Source organism: Pituophis catenifer, unplaced genomic scaffold, assembly GCF_029215685.1.
Source record: "Pituophis catenifer annectens isolate HBS135680 unplaced genomic scaffold, rPitCat1.0.hap2 SCAF_1, whole genome shotgun sequence".
NCBI classification, from domain to species: Eukaryota; Metazoa; Chordata; class Lepidosauria; order Squamata; family Colubridae; genus Pituophis; species Pituophis catenifer.
The window spans coordinates 141677830-141704375 of NW_027256881.1; the positions used below are offsets into that span (position 1 = coordinate 141677830).

General features: G+C 41.7%; 1 protein-coding gene across 1 annotated transcript in view; it reads right to left on the minus strand.

The window, feature by feature from the left end:
* The window catches only part of LDAH (lipid droplet associated hydrolase), a 110757-nt gene that overhangs the window by 71897 nt on the left and 12314 nt on the right, over nt 1-26546 (minus strand). Inside the window, exon 3 of the mRNA XM_070955767.1 lies at nt 17954-18088. Within this exon, the coding sequence (XP_070811868.1) occupies nt 17954-18088 (135 nt within the window). The remainder of the gene's footprint in view (nt 1-17953; nt 18089-26546) is intronic.

Here is a 26546-nt window from a genome sequence, read left to right on the forward strand (position 1 = left end):
TCCTGTGCATAATAAGACCTTTAATCGATTACAAGAAATTGTGGATAGTCTTTAAAAAATATGGACATAGCAGACCACCCAATCTTCAAATAATGTGTTCAAAATCAAAAAAAGATTATGTCATGGTTGTATACTGTCAACCTACTTATTTAATTTATGTGCAGAATAAAATGGAACTCACAAAATATTTGTTATGTTGGAGAACTTCTAAAATAGAGGAAATGTACTGGGGGGAAAAAGCCACAAGGATGCATTCTAAAGGAAAGGCTAAAAGTATAATGGTGAAACTGAACTAATTTAATTACATTTAAATCACAAGTGAAAAGATATCAATGTGTTTCTACACCTAGAGCAAGAAAAGAGATCACACAAGGTGTTGTAGTTTGGATCCTATCCAGTTTTAATTTTCTGTAAAGATTAGCGCAAATGCATAAGAAAGAGTTTGTTTTGAATTCTTTAGCACATGTGCGGCAGCCAGTAATGTCCAGAATATCAAATTAGTTGAAGCCCTCTTCTCGTACTCATTTAGCATCTTGCTGACATCTTACATACCCTTCAAATCCCACAAATGAACTATGAGTTGGGACATGATTTGTCTTCAAGAGATTTCTCCCCAAACACAGTGCCTTTTCAAATCTCTAGCTGGCTGTTTTGGAGGTAATGCACATTGTTATTTCTCAAGGAGGGAGTTAAGAATATAAATCGAAAACCACAGTATTGCTCATCTCAGTGAACTGTGACATAACTCCCTGAAACTGGGACACCAGAAAATATAAATGTTTCTTTTCCACAAGCTTCAAATTTATAAAGAAATATCTTTCAGCCCTCCCCTATTTAGAATATCATCTGCATCCAATTATAGAATGGGTGATGGTATCAGCTAGAGAACAACTTATGTCATGGAGTGAAAGGCTGAAAATATCCATAGACAATATGCGCACACGCGCCCTTCCCCCCGCCCCCCCCCGACTCTAAGAGGAATGTGGACAATGAAAGGCCTCAGTAATATAAGATTTGAAAAAAAGAAAAAAAAGTGTTCCAATCCATATCCTTGCTCAAAAAAATGGCGCATTTGTGGGGAACGAAATAGAGAAGAAATATTACTTTTAAAGTAGAATCGGCAAACTTGTTTTTACAAATTAAATTACATAAAGTAAACTGGTAAACACAATGTCCTGTTTAATATAGAGAATGTGATTTTTAAATAGAAACACATCAAAATGAACATTATAGTTATAGTAGCATAAAGCAAGGGGGCAAAAAAGTGTACTTGATATATTTGCACCAGGGGTGGGTTCTACTTATCTTTACTACCGGTTTGCAGCGGAGCCGCACGCGTGGGCTAGCGCAGAACCATTTTGATGACGTCGGGGTCGGTGGGCAGAGCCTCCCGCCAGTTTTACTACCGGTTCTATAGAACTGGTGCGAAGCGGGGGCAACCCACCACTGATTTGCACACAAGTATTTAGAGGGATAATAGGAGCTGGGTGACCTTGGGCCAGTTACTCCTCAGCCCAACTCACTTCACAGAGTTGATTTATTTATTTATTTATTTATTTATTTATTTATTTATTTATTTATTATCAAATTTATATACCGCCCTTCTCCCGAAGGACTCAGGGTGGTGTACAGCCAAAGTAAAAAAACATAGATACAAACATTAAAATACAGTTAAAAAGATATATATGCATTTGGCCCCATAATTAAAAGAACAATAACAGACCTATTAAAAACATTTAAAAAAGTGTTAAGCCAGCCCGGCTTGCTGAAAAAGAAAGGTCTTCAGGGCACGGCGGAAGGCACCGAGGTCATGAATTCTTAGTATCTCTGGGGGCAATTGATTCCAGAGGGCAGGTGCCCCCACAGAGAAGACCCTCCCCCTGGGGGCCACCAGTCTACATTGCTTGGCTGATGGCACCCTGAGGAGGCCCTCTCTGTGGGAACGCACAGTCGGTGGGAGGCCATTGGTAGCTCCCGTAACTACCTGCGCAGCCGCATTCTGGACCAGTTGGAGTCTCCGGGTGCTCTTCAAGGGGAGCCCCATATAGAGAGCATTACGGTAGTCCAGGCGAGAGGTGACGAGGGCATGAGCGACTGTGCACAAGGAATCCCGATCTAGGAAGGGCCGCAACTGGCGGTTCAGACGAACCTGATAAAAGGTCCGCCTGGCTACAGCCGTCAGATGTTCCTCCAAGGACAGCTGCGTATCCAGGAGGACGCCCAAATTGTGAGCCCTCTCCATGGGGGCCAAGGACTCGCCCCCAATAGTCAGTGATGGAGTCAACTGACTATATCGGGATGCCGGAAACCACAGCCACTCAGTCTTGGATGGGTTGAGCCTGAGCCTGTTCCTCCCCATCCAGATCCACACAGCCTCCAGGCACCAGGACATCACTTCAAGGGCATCATTGGGGTGGCCCGGGGTGGAAATGTACAGATGGGTGTCATCAGCGTACTAGTGGTACTTCACCCCGAAGCTACAGATGATCTCACCCAGCGGCTTCACATAGATGTTGAATAAAAGGGGCAAGAGAACCGACCCGAGGCACCCCACATATGAGGCTTCTCGAGGTCGACCTCTGCCCCCCTGCCAACACAAACTGCGACCGGTCCGAGAGAAAGGAGGAGAACCACCGTAACACGGTTCCCCCCATCCCCAACTCTTCCAACCGGCGCAGCATGATACCATGGTCGATGGTATCAAAAGCCGCTGAGAGGTCTAACAGGACCAGAACAGAGGAGCAACCCCTGTCCCGAGCCCTCCAGAGATCATCTACCAATGCGACCAATGCCGTTTCCGTGCTGTACCCGGGCCTGAAGCCCGACTGGAATGGATCTAGATAAGACGTTTCCTCCAGGTATTGTGGAAACTGTCGTGTGACCACACTCTCAACAACCTTTGCCACAAAGCGAAGGTTGGAGATGGGACGGTAGTTGGCTAATACTGCCGGGTCCAGAGAAGGCTTCTTGAGGAGAGGCCTCACCACCGCCTCTTTTAAGGCTGTGGGGAGGTAACCCTCACTCAGTGAAGCGTGATAATTCCCTGGAGCCAGCTTTGTGTAACCTCCTGGGAAGCCATACTAACCAGGAGGGATACAGGTCCAGCAAACATGTGGCTGCACTAAGTCTCCCCAAAATCCTGTCCACGTCATCAGGGGTCACAGAGTCAAACTCTTCCCAGATAACATTCTCAAGACTATTCGTCGCCACCCTGCCCGAATCTACCCAGTCAGAGTCCAAATCCCCCCGAATCTGTGCGATTTTGTCATACAGATATTGTCTGAATTCCTCGGCCCTGCCTTCCAGGGGGTCCTCCCGCACTCCCGGATGTAGCAGGGAGCGGGTCACCCTGAAGAGGGCGGCCGGATGATTATCTGATGACACAATAAGAGCGGAAAAGTAATTAAACTTTGCCGCCTTTATCACCACTAGGTAGGTCTTAATATGCGACCTTACCAGTGTTCGGTCAGATTCAGTGAGACTGGCCCTCCAACTGCTCTCTAGGTGTCTTTTCCGGCACTTCATCTCCCTCAGCTCCTCGGTAAACCATGGAGCCCCACAGGATCGGCACCGAGTCAGAGGCCGCAAAGGCACGTTGTAGGGAAAATAGGAGGAGGAAGGTGTATTGATATGTTTGCTGCCTCGAGTTACTTGTGAAAATAATAAAGGCAGGATACAAATGAATGAAAAGTAAAAAGGTAAAGGTTTCCCCCTGTCCAGTCATATCCGACTCTAGGGGACGGAGCTCATTGCTATTTCCCAGGAGGGGAAGCCAGCCAGTAGCGGGATTCAAATAATTTAACAACCGATTCTCTGCCCTAATGACTGGCTGGGTAGGCGTGGCCGGGTGGTCATGTGACTGGGTGGGTGTGGCCAACTCGACATCACTCATCACACCCAGCCCCACGTCCTGGCCATTCGCCTCAAAGGCAAAGGTGGGATTCAGCTGGTTCGGACTAATCCCACCACTGTTTGGCCTCACCCCTGCCCATTTTGTGGCCCGTTTTGAAGTCCACAAGTCTTAAAGTTGCCAAGGTTGGATACCCCTAAGCTAGATGTTCTGATAGATCAGTGTTTTTCAAATTTGGCAACTTTTAAGATGCGTAGACGTCAAGGCTATTGCTTAACGCATTGTAAGCCGCCCTGAGTCTCCGGAGAAGGGCGGCATATAAATCAAATTTAAAAAAAAAAAAAAAAACCTTCCAGAATGCTGCCTGGGCAATTCTGGAAGTCCACACATCTTAGAATTGCAAGGTTGTTTTTTTTTTTGGTTTTTTTTGCTTTAATTTATATGCCGCCCTTCTCCGGAGACTCAGGGCGTCTTACAATGCGTTAAGCAATAGCCTTCATACTTTTGTATATTTATACAAAGTCAGTTTATTGCCCCCACAATCTGGGTCCTCATTTCACCTATTTGAAAGGATGGAAGGCTGAGTCAACCTTGAGCCTGGTGGGATTTGAACTTGCAGTAATTGCAAGCAGCAGATGTTAATCTGTTAACAACAGTGCTTTAGTTTGAAAAACCCTGTCAAAAATGGGCAAATTAAGGTCCTTTTTAGGGATTTGTGCTTTATTACAGATTATCCTGAGCAGCATATCTATGAAGGAAGACTCTAATAGAAACATGCTATATGCATAAAAATATAGAAAGGCATCTAAGGATCACTAATTTCCCCATCTTCATGGACCATAATTTATGAGAAGTTCTCAATGATCTCAACAGAAGTTTTCCTCAGTTCTGCTTTGCCTGAATATGCAATATCTATGCTCTGTCACTGAGCTGTGATAATTCTGGCCCTAAAAATAGACACAAAGTTCTCTCAATCACAAGAATTGTCCTCCTCTGTCTTTATTTATATTCTGGAATAGTCAGATAATGAGGAAAAGCTGAGCAGAAGAGATACATGGACAGACATTATTATTGATCTAATTTATCCTAGAACTGTTATCACTGGAAATAAGGGGCTTTTACACTGAGATTCCTTCCCTATCCCACCCCATTACTGATGTAGTGATATGAGGAAAAGGTCCAAGTTGGTGGAAGGATTTTTGACCCACTTTCAAGCTTATTTTCTCAGAATTGGTTCTAAAACTAGATGTAAAGTTTATTAGTACAGAAATTGTAATTGGAGCAAAGAAGGAAGCAGAGGACAACATTATGGCAATTGAAGTTTTTGATGAAGTTTTCTTGTTTTCCTTATCTTGGCTTTAAATCAACCCAAAGACATTACATTTATTCAACATAATCTATATTTGGGCTATGGGAACTTATATCAATTTTTTTCACAAAGTTTTGCTATAGTCTAGACTCTAGGTGTTACTAGGTGTAACTCTAGGTGTTAATAGTGTGATTTTATACTATTTCATATGGTTGTGTAATAATCCAAATTCAGAAGGGGGAATATGCTTTGGGGTGAAGGCTCACTTTGTGTTTGCCAGCAAATGTTTAAAAGATTTATGCAGCGGGGCAAGAAAAAGCACAATGGATGAGAGGTATTGAGAGGTCTGAAGTGTGTGCCCACAGAAGCTATGAATTCTTTTTCCCCTTTCAAATCCAGATTGTTGTACAGTAGGGGGGTCAAACTTGCAGTGTCACATGATGTATCAGGAGTTTTTTTTGACTTTGCTAAACCGGGTGGGGGCAGGGCCAGCACGTGACGCATATGGCCCTTGGGCCGCAGATTTGACACCCCTGTTGTACAGCTTCAAGAGAGGTAATTGAAGATTTGAAATCTTCATTTTTTGGCCTGTTTTTCGGCCATTTTCAGGCCGGTTTCTGGGCCATTTTTTGGACCATTTTTGGGCATTTTCAGGCTGTTTTTTATTTTCAGTAGTAATAAATAAATAGAGAGGGAAATTGTACCTTGTTGAGGCCTTTGACTCAATTTCCCTCTCTATTTATTTACTACCACTGAACATAGGAGTTGAAGTTCAATAACTTTTGTAGGACCAAAATTTGTCATATATAGAATAAAAACACAACAAATAGACATTTGCTTCTTTCACCTGCATTTATTTGTTATTGTTGCTTTTGTCAGAGCCAAATCAGATGCAATAATAATCATGAGGTTGCAATCAAGTCCTGAAAAACTGATATTTGAGAGGTCACCAACTCAACAGTCAGTAAAACATGTGTTTGTGTGCCTGTGGGTATATGAAAAACTACAAACAAACACAAAGCAAATCAAAAGAGAAAAAGAGCAGCTGAAAATCCAATGCTTTCCCCCCATGGTATACTTTTACATATTCCATATTAACTCTTGGCACAAAATGTTTGTCCATTTCCAATCCATTAATGAATTATTATGGGTGTTTATGCTTTCAGAAGTCCTTTAAAGTTCCTGAAGAGTCAAACTGAGCAGCAAAGGCTGAACCATTAAGATGAGCACTACTACCATGCTGAGGCAGTTCCTGAAACATTAAATGAAAACAACCAGTCCTTTCTCACACATTGATGTGGTAATATTTCACTGTTGATGAATAGCCCGCAGAACTTTGAAAGTGTATCGTCACATATATTAAACAGTCCTATAAACAGGAAGCTCCTGCTCTATACTGAAACACTAGACATATTCTGCAGTAAAAACATTTGTGACACTACAAAAGAGTACATAATTCATTTCTTATTATATAATACTTGCTAGTTAGCATTACGTAGACCTCATGAAAATTCATGAGGGTTATGAAATAGAGACATGTTAAGCAAACTATTTGCTAAAACATTGTAAGAAATTACATGGTAACCATGTAATTTCATTAACACACCCACTGCTTCTTTCACCTGCGTTTATTTGTTATTGTTGCTTTTGTCAGAGCCAAATCAGGTGCAATAATAATCATGAGGTTGCAATCAAATCCTGAAAAACTGGTATTTGAGAGGTCACCAACTCAACAGTCAGTAAAACAAAATGGGAGAGAGAACTGCTAAATGGGGGAGCATTCCAGTTATAAATAGGGCAGTATTCTATCTAAGCAGTCCTCCTAACCTGTAAGGATATGTGGGAAAGATTTGGGGAGACAAGGCAAAGAAGGAACAATCAGATAAGAGCCAAAATAGCCAGCAGTTGGATAATGGGCGGAGCAAGAGGCTCAGAAGAGACTCTTCCTACATTCTCAGGTTGTAAAGGAGATGGGAGGGGAAGAGAGGACTGTACTTTTAGGCTTGTAAGATTCTGTTAATGTAACTTTACAAAAAAAGTGAAAATCAGCTTATCTGGTTGTGATTCCTATCTCGTTTACTCCTCAAGACCGACACAAACTTATTAGTTGTCTATGGAGATTCTCAGTCATCCAGCCCATGGTTGTCAGAACTGAAGATGCTTCTTGGATGAGAAGAGAAAGATCTTCAAGGAAAAACAAGTCTATTTGACTTTTGAAAAAGCATCTTTGGGACAAGCTGAATGCATGGTTGCTTTCCATGTCTTGGGTCTTGGATATTACACAAAAGTCCAAAGAAAAAACGAAAACAAATGCACATTTTCAGTGTTCATACTCTTTCAAATGGCTCTCCCGTATCCTCAAGGACACAACTTTCCACTCAATAGTTATATTTTATGGACACATGCATGATAGTTGAGCTGAATTAAGGCTAAATACGATTTTATCCTATCCTCCAAACAATTTAACAGCTGCACATTAAGAAAATTGGACAGGGATAGGGAATTTATAGGCTTTCAAGTGTAGCTGATCAGCCACTGCATTTACAACATGCTAAATTACAATGGTATCTTAATGGAGGAAACAAACTTCTTTAGCTAAACTATTTATTACTTCTCTCCTACTGCAATGTGTGTGTGTGTGGGGGGGGGGGGAATTATTGTCCAGAGCATAATCAGGGATGATTAATCCCTTTTGGGAAGTAGCCCAGTATAAGAACTTTCCCAAGCCACAGTGATATTTACCTCATCATTTGACTGGTAAAGTTGCTCAAGTTTGCTTGAGTCGTAACCCCACTTGGGCAGAATCTCAAGCAATGCTCAGGACAATTATTATCTAGGATTCATTTTGGCCTATGACCTATGAATAATTGGATAGGGTATTTTCTAAAACGTCCCAGCCACTTTGAGCAACTGGCACAGTTCTCTGCATCCACTAGATTGTTAGTATTTCTTTAAAGAAGGAAATATTTTCAATAGCCTTGAAGGAAGCTGACATACTTTCTCCTTAAGAGTCCCTGCTTGAACCCAGATAAGAATTAGATGACTATCACCCAGTTGTCTAACCATCATTTTTGGATGCATGTTCAGAGAAAAACTGGATGAAGCAGTTATCTGGATCCTAGTCAGTCAAGGTTCAACATTTTTGAGGTATCCAATACAAAAGCTCTCTGAAAAATTAAATTCATTTCTATGTAATAAATTTGAAATATTCAAAATTGCAGATTATAATTCCTCATTCCATATTTAAACATATAACCAATAAAGACAATATTGTATATCAACATTATCCTTGTATTCTGTATCCAGAAAAGAAAGTAAAAACTCTATTTTAGATACTCACATACAGTTCAGGTATAGACAGAATCCCATTGGTTACATGAATTGTAGAAGATGCACAGGCTTTCCCAACCGAGTAATAATTTGAGTTATAATAAAAAAACCTTTGGTAGATGCCAACCTACAGAAGACTGCTTTAGAGTAACACATTCATTCCACATTCTTCAAATAATTGACTAGGTAGGTATGCAAGCATCAAAGTCTAGCGTTTGATCATTTTCAATTTTAAAAATCTTTTTAAAAATCATCATCATCCATGACTTCCCACATTAGTTACTGCTTACCATAGTTTTGTCTTGCCTTTTCATTAGGAAATGTGTTCAAGGTGGCTTATAACAACAATGTTGAGGTTCAGCCAACATTTTAAATGTGAGGCTACGAATGGCATGTAAAGTGTTAATGTAACTAATTTTAAAGATTCTAATGCAATTTCCACATGATATGATAAACCCAGTATATTATGTTTAAACCAATATATATATATATATACAGTGTCTATAACTCAATAAAAGATCAATTGTTTAATCTCTAGTTGAACATGATCTTATTGACAGCCGCATATGATCAGTAGCTTCTGTTTTGAAAGCCAGCACTCTTTTTAAAAGCCTCTGAGAGGAAGCACTAACATGCCATTTAAATAAACTTTCCAATTCTATGTTTTCAAGCTTAAGAGCAAGAAAGTAAATTACTTCACTACTACACCACTCAAACAAAATGTAACTGAAACTCTCAAACCAAATTAAATAAAAGCTGTTCCAATTTTTTTTTAAAGAGATACGTTAAGGGAAACCTTATAATCTTGCAAAAATAAATGCACTGTGGGCAAGCTTCAGTTGCTTATTTTAAGAAAGGAACAAGGATCGCTGTGCTTTGATTACAATGAAATCCAAGGAGGCATTTTAATATTACCCCTCTCCTTGTTTTTTAAGCTTGACATTTTAGATCCAAATATGCCATTAGCATCCTCTAGCTCTTTAACCATATAAAACAGAGACACAAACAAAAATAATAATATGCAAGTTGTAATGGACAAAACTACGGGATATAAATAAGTAGTCGGTGTTTATGAGGTTATAAAAGGAGCTGTTCATAAGTAGCCTCTGCAGTCAAGCAAACTAACCCTTAGGAAAATGTAATGAGTCAAAGTGTCAATACTGGGCAGTGCAGAGGAAAAAGCAACATTTAATGATTCCGCTAATGTTTATTCAGCATGTATAGATCGTTCTTAAGCAGAATGACAAAATGCCATGTTAAACCCTTCAGTATATTACAGTTTTAAAGGTAAGTACCGTGTTTCTCCAAAAAAAAGGCCGGGTCTTATTTTCTTTTGACCCCCGAAAAAACGGCTAGGCCTTCTTTTTGGAGGGTTCTAATTATTGACTCATTTTGCGGCGGTGGCACCGACAGCCCCACCCAGCAGGAGCCTGCTGCTGGCCCACTTCTTCTGTGGCCGCTGGCTGCCAGTTATACGCATCGCCCTGGCCTCTGTTATTGGCTGCAGATGCATTCTAGCAGGCATCTGAGGAGCGCCAGGGTGATTTGTGCGAGTGGCGGCAAGCAGCCGCAGAAGGCGAGGCAGGTGTCAGGGTGTGCGAGGCCTGTTAAGTAGGACAGCTCCAGCCCCCCCATCCCCACCCTAGCTTATTTTTTACCTGTGTGCCTAGCACCATCCCCTGCATCCTGTGGTGGGCATGGCTTAATTTTGTGGGTGGGGCTTAATTTGATTGCATGCGCACAAAAACGTGATAGGGCTTCTTTTCAAGGTGGGATGCCTTTTTGGAGAAACACGGTAGCTAGATAAATATAAAGAGATCTCAAATTTATAGTTAACTGTTACTGTACTAATTGCTAACATTCCATATATATATCAATATATCAGTATAAAATGACATTATCTTTTGGAATAGGAATTGACCAAAAAATTAGCACTAGCAAATTTATCTGTACCACCTTTCCCAAAAGGGCCACTGGCAATTGGGCCCTTCTAACCCTTTCCCAAGTGACCAGCTCAACCTGGCTCAGGCACACACACATACCTTGGAGGGAATTACTGGCTTTAATTAAAAATAATGGCCGTTAAGATACAAATCAAATTAAGCAACACAACAATATAAAACATTAAATCTTATGACAAACAATGTTGCTCAAATTATCTCCAAAATACTTTTTCAAAAGGTTACTGGACTTCGTTTTTTCCTTGAGGAAGCTGACTGAAATTTCAGTCAGAACTGAAGAAGCTTCTTGGATGAGAAGCGAAACGTCTTCCTCAAGGGAAAAACAAAGTCTAGTTGCCTTTTGAAAAAGCACCCTTGAAATAACTATGACCTGGATGACTGAGAATCTCCATAGACAAATGTTGCTTTTGGTCCTTTTTGGCCAAATGACCCCTCACCAATCCTGTTGACTCATAAACATGTCCTTAGTCCCCAGCCCCAGTGAAATGCCTATCGAGTCCACCTCTTGTGACAGCCAGGATACAATCTCTAGATTGAGATACCACCATGGCTCTTCCTTGGGGTGGCAATCTCTCTCTCTTTTCAATGGAGTTCAGCCTCTTTTCCTCATTCTTTTTGCTCCCTCTAGGTTCTTTCTTCTGAGCTGCTCAAATCTGTCATCCTAATTCCCACCACTGCAATTTAACTTCGCTCGCAGGAGACTAGATTTCCTAGAAATCTCCTCCGGGGCCTTTTGCTGTCCCAATTCCAGGTGCAAGGCCCCAACCAGCCAGCCAACCAGCCAGATATTGCTGCTAATAGAGCAGGGTACACATCTATCTATCCATTCATCTTCCTATCAATCTACCTACAATCTATCTTTCTATTAATCTCTCTCTCTCTCTCTCTCTCTCTCTCTCTCTCTTTCCCTCCCTCTCCCTCTCCCTCTCTCCCTCCCTCTTCAAGGGTATACAAAAGATAGGTCTTATAGCCTAAATTAGACTATAAGCCTAAATTAGACTATAGCCTAAGTTAGATTATATATTGTGGGGCTGAATTTGATGTCAATTTCATGTCTGAAGGAGCTGCCCTCTTTTTATGAACTCCCTTGCTTTTCTATTATCCTGCTTTTCTTTATGTTCTAGTAATCCCTTGCCTGATGGAAGAGTTTTTGAAACTTTCTTTGAAGAAAGCTCTTTTATGATATTTACTCGACCTTAATAGAAAATTATCACCCAGTTACAGATACTGCATCTCCTAGGGGGCCTTACATTGTGCTGCTCATAATTTTAATTTTGAAAAATCAAACTAAAGTAACTAATAATAAATCAATTTGATTACAACTTGATTTTTTAAGAAACCCAAATAATTTATAATTTCTAATATTCATCTACCAAAGGGGTTTTTTCCCCCTCCTGGCTCTGTACTGGAGATCAATTTGATAAACGATCATGCTCTAAGTTTTCTGGCAACTGCACTAAAAGTTCAATGTAAAATCTAAGCTCGGATGACTTCAAGCTATCAATCAACAACGGACTTGCCAGCAAATGCTAATTCTCAAGTTCTACCATCAATCTAAAAACTGAGAAATACTTTTTTCCCTTGCAGTGCCAAATTGTTATTGTTTGCTTTAGAATCTGACATTTGACCACAATGATTAGCAGCAATTTAAACAAAATACCATGCTATCTCAGATTTCACTTTCAGCTATAGAAGTACAGGAGGTAGAATGTTGCAAAAGGCTTAGAATCCAAATGAGTGGACAACTTAGAATCCAAGTTAGTGATAATAAAAAGTTAAATATAATCGTTCCTGTTCTATAATTGGAAGTGCCGAATGCTTTGTTATTTGTTACAAATATTATTTAAACATTTGTCTATTAAAATTTCTAGATATTATTTATAGATACTGAAGAAAAGTACAAAAACCATTATTTCACATTAAATAAAACTGATCCATAAAACTATATAACATAACACACTGGACATTTTTGTTGGAATTGCGGTAATGTGCTTAACTTCAGAGTGAATATACTTCATCTCAGAAGCATCCACTAAAGATGTTTTTGTTCACTTCCAAAGTTTCTACCATATTCCCATTTACATCTGAAGTTATTAACTACATGAGAAAACTGAACTGGACAGTTACTAGAGTTGAAACTGCAGGAAAGAGCAGATTTCTCTGTGGCCAACATAGCCATAATCATGCACTGTCATGTAGGATATAAGCCATTTTTTATTTATTTTTTTGCTGAAGTCATCATTTTGCTCATTGATAGATCCCTACTTAACCAGGAAGCTGTTTCGGCTCAGTAGTATAGACATCAAACTTTAGGAGAAATTGTAACAATAGAATATTCTCTAGAACTATAGAGGGTAGAGGAATAGCCCTGAAGAATAGGAGAAAGAGCCACAGACAAGTCGGGCTTCAATCCATTCCAAGATATGTTTGAGAAAACAAGTGATTGGCTCTTTTCCTAGTTTCCACAGAAATAAAGGGAAGGGGGGGCACATTCAGACTCCCAAGATTCTATTACTATAACCATTACAATAAAAATAGCCCTGACCTATATGGCATTGGTTTCTTAGGTTTATTTTATAGCAGTGGTTTTTGTCACCAGGAATCAGTTTTGTGGAAGAATTGTCACAAGATGGGTGGGGTGGGGTGGGTTGCACACAACCTAGATCCCACGCCTGCATAGATGAAGCTTCATTCACTTGCCTGCCGCTTGCACAGCCCGTTTCCTAACATGGACCAATACCGGTCTAAGGCCCAGAGGTTGGGGACCCCTGCTTTAAAGGGTTGACAAAGGCAAACCACTAAGTCATTATCACACACGGAAGTGACTATTGTTAATCTTGATTTTATAGAAAGTGGCCCTAGACACTGCCCTACTAAGTATACCAAGTCAATTACAAATTGAGATAACCTCATTGCTACCAAATGTAGTCCCAAACAATCCCACTAAACATGAGCAGGCAATCTTACTGTGTTAAATTTCAACTCCCTGTCTAAATAGTCATATATACTTCAAATATACTACAAGTATCAATCCAGAAATATACATAAAAATCATGTTGCCCTACAGCCGTGACGGCAAACCTATGGCACTCTCCGGGCATGTCAACCATTGCCCGCTGTTCTTCCAGGTTCCAGTGCGCACATGTGTGCTACCAGCTAGTCTTCACGTGGGCAGGAGTGCTGGAAACTGGAAGAGCAGCTCCCTGGCAGGCATGTGCGCGCCAGGAAGCTGAGCTTCCACTTTCCGGTGCGCAGCTGGTCTTCGCACACACGAGTGCCAGAAATCAGAAGACCAGGTGACCGGTACGCATGCGCATGCCGGAAACCAGAAGCTCAGCTTCCTGGTGCATGCATGCCTGCCAGGGAGCTGCTCTTACGGTTTCCGGCACCCTTGCGCATGCCACCGGGGAACTGCTCTTACGGTTTCCAGCGCTCCTGTGCACACTCCCGTTCCGGCACTCGGTGCCGAAAAGGTTAGCCAACACTGCCCTACATAATTCCTTTGTACATTTTTAAAAATGATACAAGGTAAATCTTTAACAATAAGGCACTCTGCAACATCAGTAGGAAAAATATCTAATTACATTGTGCAGATATTTTTAAAACTCGACACCAAAATAAAATGAGCTGCAATGTCATAAGCACTAACCTTTTACCAAAGGGTGTGTTAGTATAATAGGACAAACACAGACACTTACGCATACACACAGAATGCACCAAAAGTCAGCTTCTACAGGCTAATCACAATATGATATGCCTGTTTGTTTGTTTGCTTATTTTATTAGATTTATATACCGCCCTACTCCCGAAGGACTCAGGGCGGTGAACAGCCACAAAGTAAAACACATAAATACAAAATTTAAAAGCAGAATAAAACCGAATTAAACAATAAATTTAAAACATCCCAATAATTTAAAAACAGATTAAAATGTATATTATAAAAAGAACAAAGAAAAAAGGGGAAAAATTAGGCCAGGCCAGCTTGGTGGAATAAAAAGGACTTGAGAGCGTGACGGAAAGTGCGTAGATCCGGGATCATTCGTATCTCCAGGGGGAGCTTGTTCCAGATAGTAGGTGCCCCCACAGAGAAGGCCCTCCCCCTAGGGGCCGCCAGTCGACACTGTTTGGCCAATGGCACCCGGAGGAGCCCCTCTCTATGAGAGCGTACCGGCTGATGGGAGGCTGTTTGTGATAGCAGGCGGTCCCGTAAGTAACCAGGTCCCGAGCCATGGAGCACTCTAAAGGTGGTGACCAAAACCTTGAAGCGGACCCAGAAAACCACCGGGAGCCAGTGCAGCTCGCGCAGGAGAGGTGTTACATGTGAGCGCCATGTTCTCCCCATCCAGATCCGCATGGCCTCTAGGCACCGGGACATCATTTCAAGGGCATCGTTGGGGTGGTCCGGGGTGGAAATGTACAGCTGAGTGTCGTCAGCGTACTGGTGGTATTTCACCCCGAAACCACGGATGATCTCGCCCAGTGGCTTTACATAAATGTTGAACAAAAGGGGCGAGAGGACCGACCCTTGTGGCACCCATGAGGGGCCTCGGGGTCAACCTCTGCCCCCCTGCCAACACAGACTGCAACCGGTCAGAGAGAAAGGAGGAGAACCACTGCAACACAATGCCCCCCACCCTTAACTCTTCCAACCGGTGCAGCATGATACCATGGTTGATGATATCAAAAGCCGCTGAGAGATCTAATAGGACCAGGACAGAGGAACAACCCCTGTCCCGAGCCCTCCAGAGATCATCAACCAACGCGACCAATGCCGTTTCCGTGCTGTACCCAGGCCTGAAGCCAGACTGGAATGGATCCAGATATGCCGTTTCATCCAGGTGCTGGAGGAACTGTCGTGCAACCACCCTCTCGACATCCTTCGCCACAAAGTGAAGGTGGAGACCGGACGATAATTAGCCAACACTGCTGGGTCCAGGGAAGGCTTCTTGAGGAGAGGCCTCACCACCGCCTCTTTCAAGGCGGCGGGGAAGTCACCCTCACCCAATGAAGCATTTATAATCCCCTGAAGCCAGCCTTGCGTCACCTCCCGGGAAGGCAGCACTAACCAGTAGGGACACAGGTCCAACAAACATGTGGTTGCATTCGGTCTACCCAGAATCCTGTCCATGTCATCAGGAGTCACAGGATCAAACTCATCCCAGATAACCTTCTCAAGACCTGCCTCAGTCATTCCCCCCTGGAACTACCCAGTCGGAGTCCAGGTCTTCCCGAATCTGAGTGATTTTGTCATGCAGATACTGAACAAAGTCCTCGGCTCTACCCTCCAAGGGGTCCTCGCGCGCTTCCTGGTGGAGCAGGGAGCAGGTCACCCTAAACAGGGCGGCCCGGCGGTTATCTGATGATGCAATAAGAGCAGCAAAATACAAACATTTTGCTGCTTTTATTGCCACTAGGTAATTCTTAATATGAGATCTTACCAGTGTCCGGTCGGATTCAGAAAGACTGGCCCTCCAACTACTCTCTAGGCGTCTTTTCCAGCGCTTCATCTCCCTTAGCTCCTCACTGAACCAAGGAGCCAGGTGAGATCGGCGCCGGGTCAGAAGCCGCAAAGGCACGACCCGATCCAGAGCTCCAGCGGCCGCCTTATCCCAGGCGGCCACTAGGTCTCCAGTCGAGGCATGCGCAAGAGCCTCAGGGAATGGCCCAAGCTCCATCTGGAACCTATCAGGCTCCATCAGGCACCTGGGGCGGAACCATTTTACTGACTATGCCTCCCTGTGGCGGGGTGTACGGTTCAAAGGTCAAGACGAAGGAGAGAGTGATCCGACCATGACAAGGGCTTGATGACTATATCCCCTATCTCAAGATCACTCAACCACTGTCCAGAGACAAAAACCAGATCCAGCATGTTTCTCCCCATGTGGGTAGGGCCATGAATGAACTGGGTTAGGTCCATAGCTGTCATGGAAGCCATGAACTCCCGAGCCACCTCAGACGTCTCACCCACGGATGGCAGGTTGAAATCCCCCATGACCATAAGTCTGGAGATGTCAACCGCCACCACGGCAATGACATTGAGTAGCTCGGGCAGGGATGCTGCCACATGGCAGGGAGCCAGGTATGTTATCAGCAAACCCATCTGTATGTTAATATGTTTTCCAATAGTCTTATTTACCATGTACTTAGGAATGTTCAAAGGTCATCCATCAAATGAGTAATGAAATTTTTGGTAGAAAATGACAACTAATTTGAACATTTAATGTGATTTATATAATAAACTGTCTATGGAGCCTGATTTTTGGTACACCAATGTGTGTGTTTGTGTGTGTATATCCCCACTGTGTAAAATTTAGAGCATGAATTTAAATTCCATCAAGACTAAAGTGTTGTGATACACAGAATAAAAAAAATCGGTCACAGTGGAATTTTCCAGAATATTCTAGAATGCTCTGTTCTTTCTCAGGCCATGTCATTCCGGCTGTTCCTGGGATGGACAAGTGATTTTCTGGAAATTAATTCTCCAAACTGGAGGTGGTTCCATAGTGTTCAGGGCAAAGTGTGTGAAGGAAATAGGACTTGACTAGGTCTAGAACTGCTTCTAGTTCAGAAAACTAATTCCTGAGAAACCACTAACCCCTTCTAAAATAATTAAAAAGCAGGCTGAAAATCAGTAGAGAAATTTTGGGGGGTGGGGACAGCCTGCAATTTTGGGTTATTCTGACATTCTTCCATTCAAGTACATACCAAATGGCAAGAAAAAAACCCCGCCTTTTACATGTAGGACCTCTAGCTATGAGATGGCATTTAATTATACAGTTTAATCATGCTGCTTATGGTGATAACCAAAGGAAGCAATACTTATTGTTTCAGGATCTTCTGCTCCAAAATAAATAACCACCTACCTGTAGACATATTCAAGTAGCAAATATTTTGTATAAGACAGGCACAATAGCTGCTTTTGGGTCAAGCCTTTGTTTACTTTTTTTTTGTCCTTAAAAATGCTTTATATCCCAGAGGTTGATCCAAGATAAGCCAATTCTACAATGATAATTTGAGGTTTTGGAACACTATTCATCTTTTTAAGTGTCTTGGAAGATATTTCCTAATCTTTAAGTTTCTTATTATTGGCTGCCCTTTGGAATGATCTTTCCCCAGATGTACCCCTGTTAGGAAAATGGTTAACACCTGGATCTTCCACTAAGGTTTGTGACTAGGTTGACGCGAGTACCCCTGGGTAGGTTGTTGGCATTTTCAGTGTTCAATATTTAAGGTTTAGTATGTTTTATATTTTTTAAAATTGGGGTGTCTTTTGTACACTGCCTAGCCTCAGAGAGTTTGAATGGAATAGCCTTATAAGCACCTAAATAAATATTAAAAACTAGTCTAGACATATAAAAAACTAGACATATAAATGAAAGCATCAGTAAAATCCATGGCACCATTTTCATACAATTTAGTACAAAAGATGCTGTCAGCTGATTTATATAGGCTAAGCATTCATCAATGATAAATAATCTAATAGAAGAAAGATGTTAAAACTACCTTCCTTTCTTTTGATTTCATGAGGAATTTTACAGTGTCCACCATGGCTTACGATCCACACGGGATACTGCTGATTCAGGTTAAAATATAAAGCCTCAATGAATGTCCGGTAAAAGCCAGCCAATCCTGGATTACCTAAAAAAGACAAAAGTATAGTAAAAGTATAGGCCACAAATAAAACACAATTCATTGAAAAGACTGAAATATTAAGATCTATCTTGTATCTTGTGCAAATTAATTTATCAAATATTTTTCACTGTATGGACCATTTATATATCATATTTGAACATGGAATGAAAATAGATTGTATGGGATTTCTCATTCTTTGTCTAAAAAATAATTTTGCAACTCAGCAGGCAACTTTCACCTTACCAAAGATTTACCCCACATGAATGAGTTTTCAGGGGGGAAAAAAGTAGAACTTAATTCCTCCATTGCATTTGCTTTACTATAGAAACGTATAACCTCTCCAGCAATGTAGTCTTCAAATATAGTGTATTATTCACATTTTTCAAGTTCCTGAAATGTTTAGTTCCTCTTTCTCCCAAATGAGAGCAGTTTACTTATTTTGGGGGAGTTTGTCACCCTAAAACTATTAATCAAAATGTGTTTTAAAAGGTATTGTTTTTTAAATTCACATAATACGCATGCATTTTCTGTAACTTGAAAGGGAAGAATTTATTTAAAAGAACTGAGTTAAGAAATGCTCTTTGAGTAACATGTTTTACAATCTTGTCTTTTTAAAAAACTGATATTCTTTGGAAGAGCCACCAAAGGTAAAACAAAGATTTTATGCTTTAACTCCTTCACAGATTTTCATTCTTCCCCATTCATTCCACTGGGGGGTAGAGAATATTTGTCTCATTCCTATGAGCAGCATAGTATCATTTTATAATCAATGACTTGGGAAGAAATCAACTTTTGTTAAGCTTTGTAGTCAATTCTTCAGTGTAGATTTTAATATGGTCGGACCATTCTCTCCTGAGGCTGGACCTTTTGACCGCTGCACCCCACTGCAGGGAGGCGGAACCGACCAGGTGGTTCCGCCCCAGGCGCCTGATGGATCCTGATAGGTTCCAGTGGGAGCTTGAGCCAGTTCCTGAAACTCTGGCTCACGACTCGGCTGAACATCTGGTGGCTGCCTGGGATAGGATGGCCGCCGGTGCTCTGGACCGAGTCGTACCTTTGCGGCCTCTGACCCGACACCGAACCTGCCCGGCCTCTTGGTTTTCTGAGGAGCTGAGGGAGATGAAGCGCCAGAAAAGACGCCTAGAGAGCAGTTGGAGGGCTAGTCACTCCGAATCCGACCGAACACTAGTTAGGTCTCATATTAAGACCTATCTAGTGGCGATAAAAGTGGCAATGCGTAACCACTTTTCCACTCTAATTGCATCAGCAGATAACCGCCCAGCCGCCTTGTTTAGGATGACTCGCTCCCTCCTACATCAGGGAGCGCGGGAAGACCCCTTGCAAGGGCAGGCTGAGGATTTTGCACAGTATCTGCATGATAAAATCGCTCAGATTCAGGAAGGCTTGGACTCTGACTGGGTAGATCCTAGCGGGGTGACTGAGGCTGGTCTTGAGAATGTTACCTGGGATGAGTTCGATCCTGTGACTCCTGAGGACATGGACAGGATCCTGGGGAGGTTAAACGCAACCACATGTTTATTGGACCCGTGCCCCTCCTGGCTGGTACTGGCCACCCGGGAGGTAACACGAGGCTGGCTCCAGAGGATTATAAATGCTTCTCTGAGAGAGGGTTTCTTGCCTCCCGCCTTGAAAGAGGCGGTGGTGAGGCCCCTCCTCAAGAAGCCTTCTCTGGACCCGGCCGTTTTGGCAAACTACCGTCCGGTCTCCAACCTTCGCTTTGTTGCGAAGGTTGTGGAGAGTGTGGTTGCGCGACAGCTCCCACAGTACCTGGATGAAACTGTCTATCTAGATCTGTGCCAGTCCGGCTTCAGGCATTGGTGGATGATCTCTGGAGGGCTCGGGACAGGGGTTATTCCTCTGTTCTGGTCCTGTTAGACCTCTCAGCGGCTTTTGATACCATCGACCATGGTATCATGCTGCGCCGGCTGGAGGGATTGGGGGTGGGAGGCACCATGTTGCGGTGGTTCTCCTATCTCTCTGACCGGTCGCAGTCTGTGTTGGCAGGGGGACAGAGGTCGACCTCGAGGCGCCTTGCTTGCGGGGTGCCGCAAGGGTCAGTCCTCTCGCTGCTCCTGTTCAACATTTATGTGAAGCCGCTGGGTGAGATCATCCGTGATTTTGGGGTGCGATGCCATCTGTACGCTGATGACACTCAGCTGTACATCTCCACCCCAGACCACCCCAATGATGCCCTCGAAGTGATGTCCCAGTGTCTGGAGGCCATGCGGGTCTGGATGGGGAGGAACAGGCTTCGGCTCAACCCTTCCAAGACCGAGTGGCTGTGGATGCCGGCGTCCCGGTATAGCCAGCTGGTGCCATCGCTGGCTATTGGGGGTGAGTCAGTGACCCCCACAGAAGGGGCTCACAACTTGGGCGTCCTCCTGGACACACGGCTGTCTTTAGAAGAGCATATGACGGCCGTGGCCAGGGGGGCTTTTTATCAGGTTCGCCTGATACGCCAGTTGCGCCCCTTTCTGGATCGGGACTCCTTGTGCACAGTCACTCATGCCTTGGTTACGTCATGCCTGGACTACTGCAACGCTCTCTACATGGGGCTCCCCCTGAGGAGCACCCAGAGGCTCCAGCTGGTGCAGAATGGGGCCGCGCGGGTGATTATGGGAGCGATGTGGCGCTCCCACGTAACACCTCTCCTGCGCGAGCTGCATTGGCTCCCAGTGGTCTTCCGAGTGCGCTTTAAGGTATTGGTTCTCATCTTTAAAGCGCTCCATGGCTTAGGGCCAGGGTATCTGCGAGACCGCCTGCTGCTACCGATAACCTCCCACCGGCCAATACGCTCTCACAGAGAGGGCCTCCTCAGGGTGCCGTCGGTCAGGCAATGTCGGCTGGCGGCCCCCAGGGGGCGAGCCTTCTCTGTGGGGGCACCCGCCCTATGGAATGAGCTGCCTCCTGGAATACGATTGATCCCGGACCTCCGGACCTTCCGTAAAGCCCTGAAGACGTTTTTATTTCATCAAGCCGGCCTAGCCTAAATGGTTTTTAATTGGGATTTTAAATTTTATGGATTTGGGGGTTTTAAATTGGGAAGCCAGTGATTTAATTCTTTTTAATTATCTTAACTTTTGTATTTGTATGTTTTTAATTTTGGCTGTTCACCGCCCTGAGTCCCTTCTGGGAGAAGGGCGGTATACAAATTAAATTAATAAATAAATAATAAATAATAAATAATATCTGTGATTAATCTTTTTTTTTCCCTGACAGGGAAGATTTCTATCTTCTGATAAACTGTGTCACTACCTGATTTTTTTTCTTTAGAAAGGAAATAGAAAAGATCACAGACAAAATAAGGAATAGAGAAGAGGAAGAAAAGAGCAATTATAAAAGATAATCATATAGATCACCTATTACAATAGCTACTGACACTGAAAAATACCTTTAAGCGGTAGAAATAAGAGCCACAAATGTGAATACAATTTTTAATGAAGACAATAAAAATGCTGTCAAAAAGAGCACTCAGTACCTTACATTCTTGTTCCACCTACTCCACTGAACTCTGAGAAAATCATTATACAGATCCTTTAATTAGCTCGGTGCCAATGTCCTAACAGTTTGACTTCATGTAGAATAGGTAGAGTCTTCTGAACTTTTCTCATTATTGTTTTGGCATTGTGTATTGTTCGGGGTAATGAAATAATTCCACATCCAGATGCAATGGTTTGAAGAACAGACAGCTAAATCAATTTTGGAAGTGGCAGTCTTCAGTCTTTTGTCACTGGGATTACTTGTTGGGAAAAATCTAATCATGGGAAACAACCAATGACCCAGAAACTAGCTTCAGACACATCAAATGTTATTTGACTGTAAAGGAGTATATCATATACATGGCAACTTAAATATCTGGAAGAATGCAGTGAGACCAGCTATTTGGAACCCCCAACTTTATTGGAAAATCAAGTTCTCCATACAAAAAAAAAAAAAAAACCCTGTAAAAAACCTGTACTTATCTTTAAAACAGCACCATCTTCTGGCACATTTGTTTCTACATTATAGTCAGAAAACACAATTGTTTTATTAGTTCGTAATAAATGCCTATTCAGCAGTTCCTAACAGGCTACATTAGAATAGGCTACATTACCTGTTGAGCAAGAACTGCTTTGAACAAATATATCTGATCCCAACATTAAGAGATACTCCACTGAAATGTTCAAACAAAATGAGGCAAATTAGTATTGCAAAAGCTTTAAGAACACCTCTGGCTTTTAGCCACCTCACTGTATTTTTTATTTCTTCACAAGTCATTGACTATAAAATGATACTGTGATACGATAGAAGAGAATTCTTGTAGCTCAGGATTGAACTGATGCTCTCTGATCCTGGTTGTTTTCTTGCAGACATTTCATTACCAAACTTGATAACATCATCAAACTCTACTTCCATCATTTTTAAGATCAAATGCTTCAAATTTCATTTAAGTGCAAACCAAAGTGCAAAAGAGAGCTTTAGAACTCCTTGCTGTTGTGCTAAAGGAAAACATGAGAATATGCAAGCTTAGGAAATGCTAGTCTTCTTCTCATCACATTCAAATAAAGCCGATGAATATACTTATATAGGAGAAAGGACCAAACACCTTTCCTTTGAAATGTCAGAGCACCAAAAACTCCCAAGTGCAAATGTAGTTGTTCAAAGATTCTGAGTGGTGTAGGAGGCTAATGCCTCCTACTAAGGCAGCATTTAACATCCAGCTGCCTGCAATTACTGCGAGTTCAATTCTCACCAGGCTCAAGGTCGACTCAGCCTTCCATCCTTTCTAAGGTGGATAAAATGAGGACCCGTTTTTTATTTTTTATTTTTTTATTTTAGCGTATGGCTGGTCACAAACAGTATGTATAAAAACACTTCGTTTTTACAGGTTAAAAACAATTAAAACAATAAAAAAAAACAGTAAGAAAACCTAAAAGGAAAACAGAAATAACATTTCAAAGTTTAATGTCGAGTTTGGAGATCCATGATAAAATGAGGACCCGGTTTGTGGGGGCAATAAGCTGACTTTGTATAAAATATACAAAAGTATGAAGGCTATTGCTTAACGCATTGTAAGCCGCCCTGAGTCTCCGGAGAAGGGCGGCATATAAAAATAAATAATTAAAAAAAAAAAGATTGTACAACTCTTTCTAGGACTAACAGTTTCTCCAGCTGATATTGTTTCAGACTCAATTTCCAAAATGACATTTTAGTTTGGCACGTATTGCAGCCATGTCTTATTATTATAACACACAGAAATTAGGGAAAGAAGGATGCCATGTAGAATGTGGCTACAATTTGTTCATGCAGTGTACATCATTACAATATATCTGGATAATTTTTCTTTTATGCATGCTTTGTTGAATGGTTTCGTATCCTAGAACAACAGCCTAAGAGACTTAATAAAGTATCAGATATTTTTTGGCAACAGACATCATTTTCATTTCACACGATTTATCACAAATCTTCCAAGTTCTCCCAAAGGTGCTTTTTCAGGAGGCAACTGGATTTTTTTTGTTTTTCTTTGAAGACTGATGGCCTGGTGGCTCTGCAGACTAAAAGCATTGTGATTAACACCAGCTGTCTGCAATTACTGTAAGTTCGAATCTCACCAGGCTCAAGGTTGACTCAGCCTTCCATCCTATCTAAGGTAGGTTAAATGAGGACCCAGTTTGTGGGGGCAATAAGCTGACTTTGTATAAAATATACAAAAGAATGAAGGCTATTGCTTAACGCCTTGTAAGCCGCCCTGAGTCTCTGGAGAAGGGCGGCATATAATTCAAATTAAAAAAAAAAAAAGACACTTCACTTCTCATCCAAGAAGCTTCTTCTGCTCTGACTGGATAGTGGGGAATGGAAAGCTGAAGTATCAACTTTGGGAGGAACACCCTTCGAATGGTGTGGGAGTATGAATGGATTTTCAGAAAAACTGCAAACTAGAGGAACCATTTGTGCTTCAGTTTGAAATGCAGACAACACAGATTCATTCCCAACAGCCTGTGCCTGTCTTCAACAATGAAGGGACACAGGACAGAAAACATCCTGCAGCCAAGAAGGCTTCACAAACATTTGCATTACTCAGGTGACCCTGAGGACACAGACAAACCTCCAAGTGGCCTCAACGACTCTCTAAAAGGATACAAATGAATATTGGACAAAAATACACACATGGTTAGAAAAAATGGTAAAGCAACATACAGATTTGAAACCAGAAATATTGTTGGGTATCCTACCAGAAAAATACAATAAAGGGAATACATATTTAATTTTACATGTGTTAACAGCAGCTAGAATCATGTTTGGCAAAACAATGGATAAATGGAGATCTCCCTACAGATGAAAACGTAATAAAAAAAATTAGAATGTGCAGAAATGGATAGATTTAACACTCAAAATTAAGGAAAAGGAAGAAACTGAATATTTTTTAACATGGAATTTGTTTCATCAATGGCTAACTAGCAGAAACAGAAAGAAATCTCAAAGTATAAGAGACTGATTAATTACATAAGGAAGGTTCACTAAAATGGATAAGCAAATGCTATTATTACTACCGGTATGTGATTATTATTGTTATGAATATTATTACTATTATTTATCAAAATTAACTGTACCCAGACAACAGAGTTTATGTAGTCATTGAATTTTTTATGTTTCATAATATATAGATAGATAGATAGATAGATAGATAGATAGATAGATAGATATTATATATATATTAAATATATTATATATATTTTCTTACTTCTTCGTAGGGTTTATGTGTGTTTTTCTTCTAGCCAGGTTTTCCCTACGTAACCAAGGTTTTTCTGCAGCTCCAGCTCAGTAGAATCACATCCACTCGATTCTGGGCTTTTTTCTTTTCTAACAGCTAGCAAGCTCTTCCTGCTAGGTGGGAGACCTAAATAGATCTATTTCTAGCTCGTTTGCTTTCATCAGTAGGCCACACCCGTATCTTATGTATCCTCCAGAATCGAGTGGATGTGATTCTACTGAGCTGGAGCTGCAGAAAAACCTTGGTTACGTAGGGAAAACCTGCCTAGAAGAAACACACACACATACACACATACACACACACACACACACACACACACACACACACACACACATATATATATATATATATGCAAATGACCAGCTGTCTGCAAGGAATATAAACCTTTCCTTTCCCCACCATCCAGTCAGAGCTGAAGAAGCTTCTTGGATGAGAAGCAAAACATCTTCAAAGAAAAAACAAGATAGTCCAGTTGCTTCCTGAAAAAGCACCTTTGGGACAGCCATGACTGGCTGATTGAGTATCTCCATAGACACTTCCCATGTTCTCAAATACAAATTTTGGAAGCTGCCCTGTGACAGGTTAGACTACTGAACCATTGGAGTGCTTCCCACTTTTCCCAGAGAATTAAACCTGGGACTTGATTGGGATTCTATCTCTGAACTACAGACCTCATGTTCCTTTCAGAGATACTGCTGACCATTCTGTAGAAATCAGAAATAGTAGTTGGGAATAAATGAATGTATTTATTTAAAATTCTATTCTACCTTTCATTTTGGAGCAGAAAGTGGCATGCATGATGTTTCTTTCTCCTTGTTCTTTCTCAAAACAGCAACCCTGTGAGGTTGGTTGGGTTGAATGAGAGTGTTAGGATATGGTTTGAGCCTAACTATGTTGTCCAGGCAATATAAGTGTATTGTGACTTTAAGCTGTATATGTATTATGTGGCTTTAATGCTGAGTCATGCTGTAATCACATAATTACTGGTTGTAAGAATATTTAAGCAAGGTACTGTAACTATTCAGTCTGCTGTTGATGAGGAAGCTGCAATGCTATGCTGCCATTGTGTATGAAGCTGTGATGATAAGCTACCATTGAGAGGAGTTGTTATCTGTAATCATCGTTTGATGGATCTGCAACCATCGTGGTTTGTGAACCAGAGTGAGTTTGTTATTCTAACCAACTACTGTTTGTTGGGTAAGAAGATTCTGTAACTACTGGACTGATTTACTGGCAAAGACTTGGAATTTGTTTAAAGACTATGAGATTGTTTTTCTACTATAAAGTAAGCTTTTGATAAACCAGTTTGCTTATCTCTTATTCATTGCTCTCAGCAACGTTTCTCTGTGCAATCTACTCTGCTGGTTGGTAACACAACAACAATAACCTTAACATTGGTTATGGACCCAGAGCAAACCATAACTAACTAGGATTGTTAAAGCTAAACTGAGAGTTAATGTGAATAGAACAAACTGTGTTTGTGATAAACAATCCAAGTGAAGATGGCACTAGAACAAGCAGCAAATTTTTCCATGATAACCCGGCTGGATGGAACAAACTATGTTTCCTGGTCTGCAAAATGTACTCTACTTCTGCGTAGGGAAGGACTGTGGGATATAGTTAATAATCCACCGGATGTAACAGCATGGGATCCTGCTAATGAGGAAGATGAGAAGAAATTAGCCAAGTTTA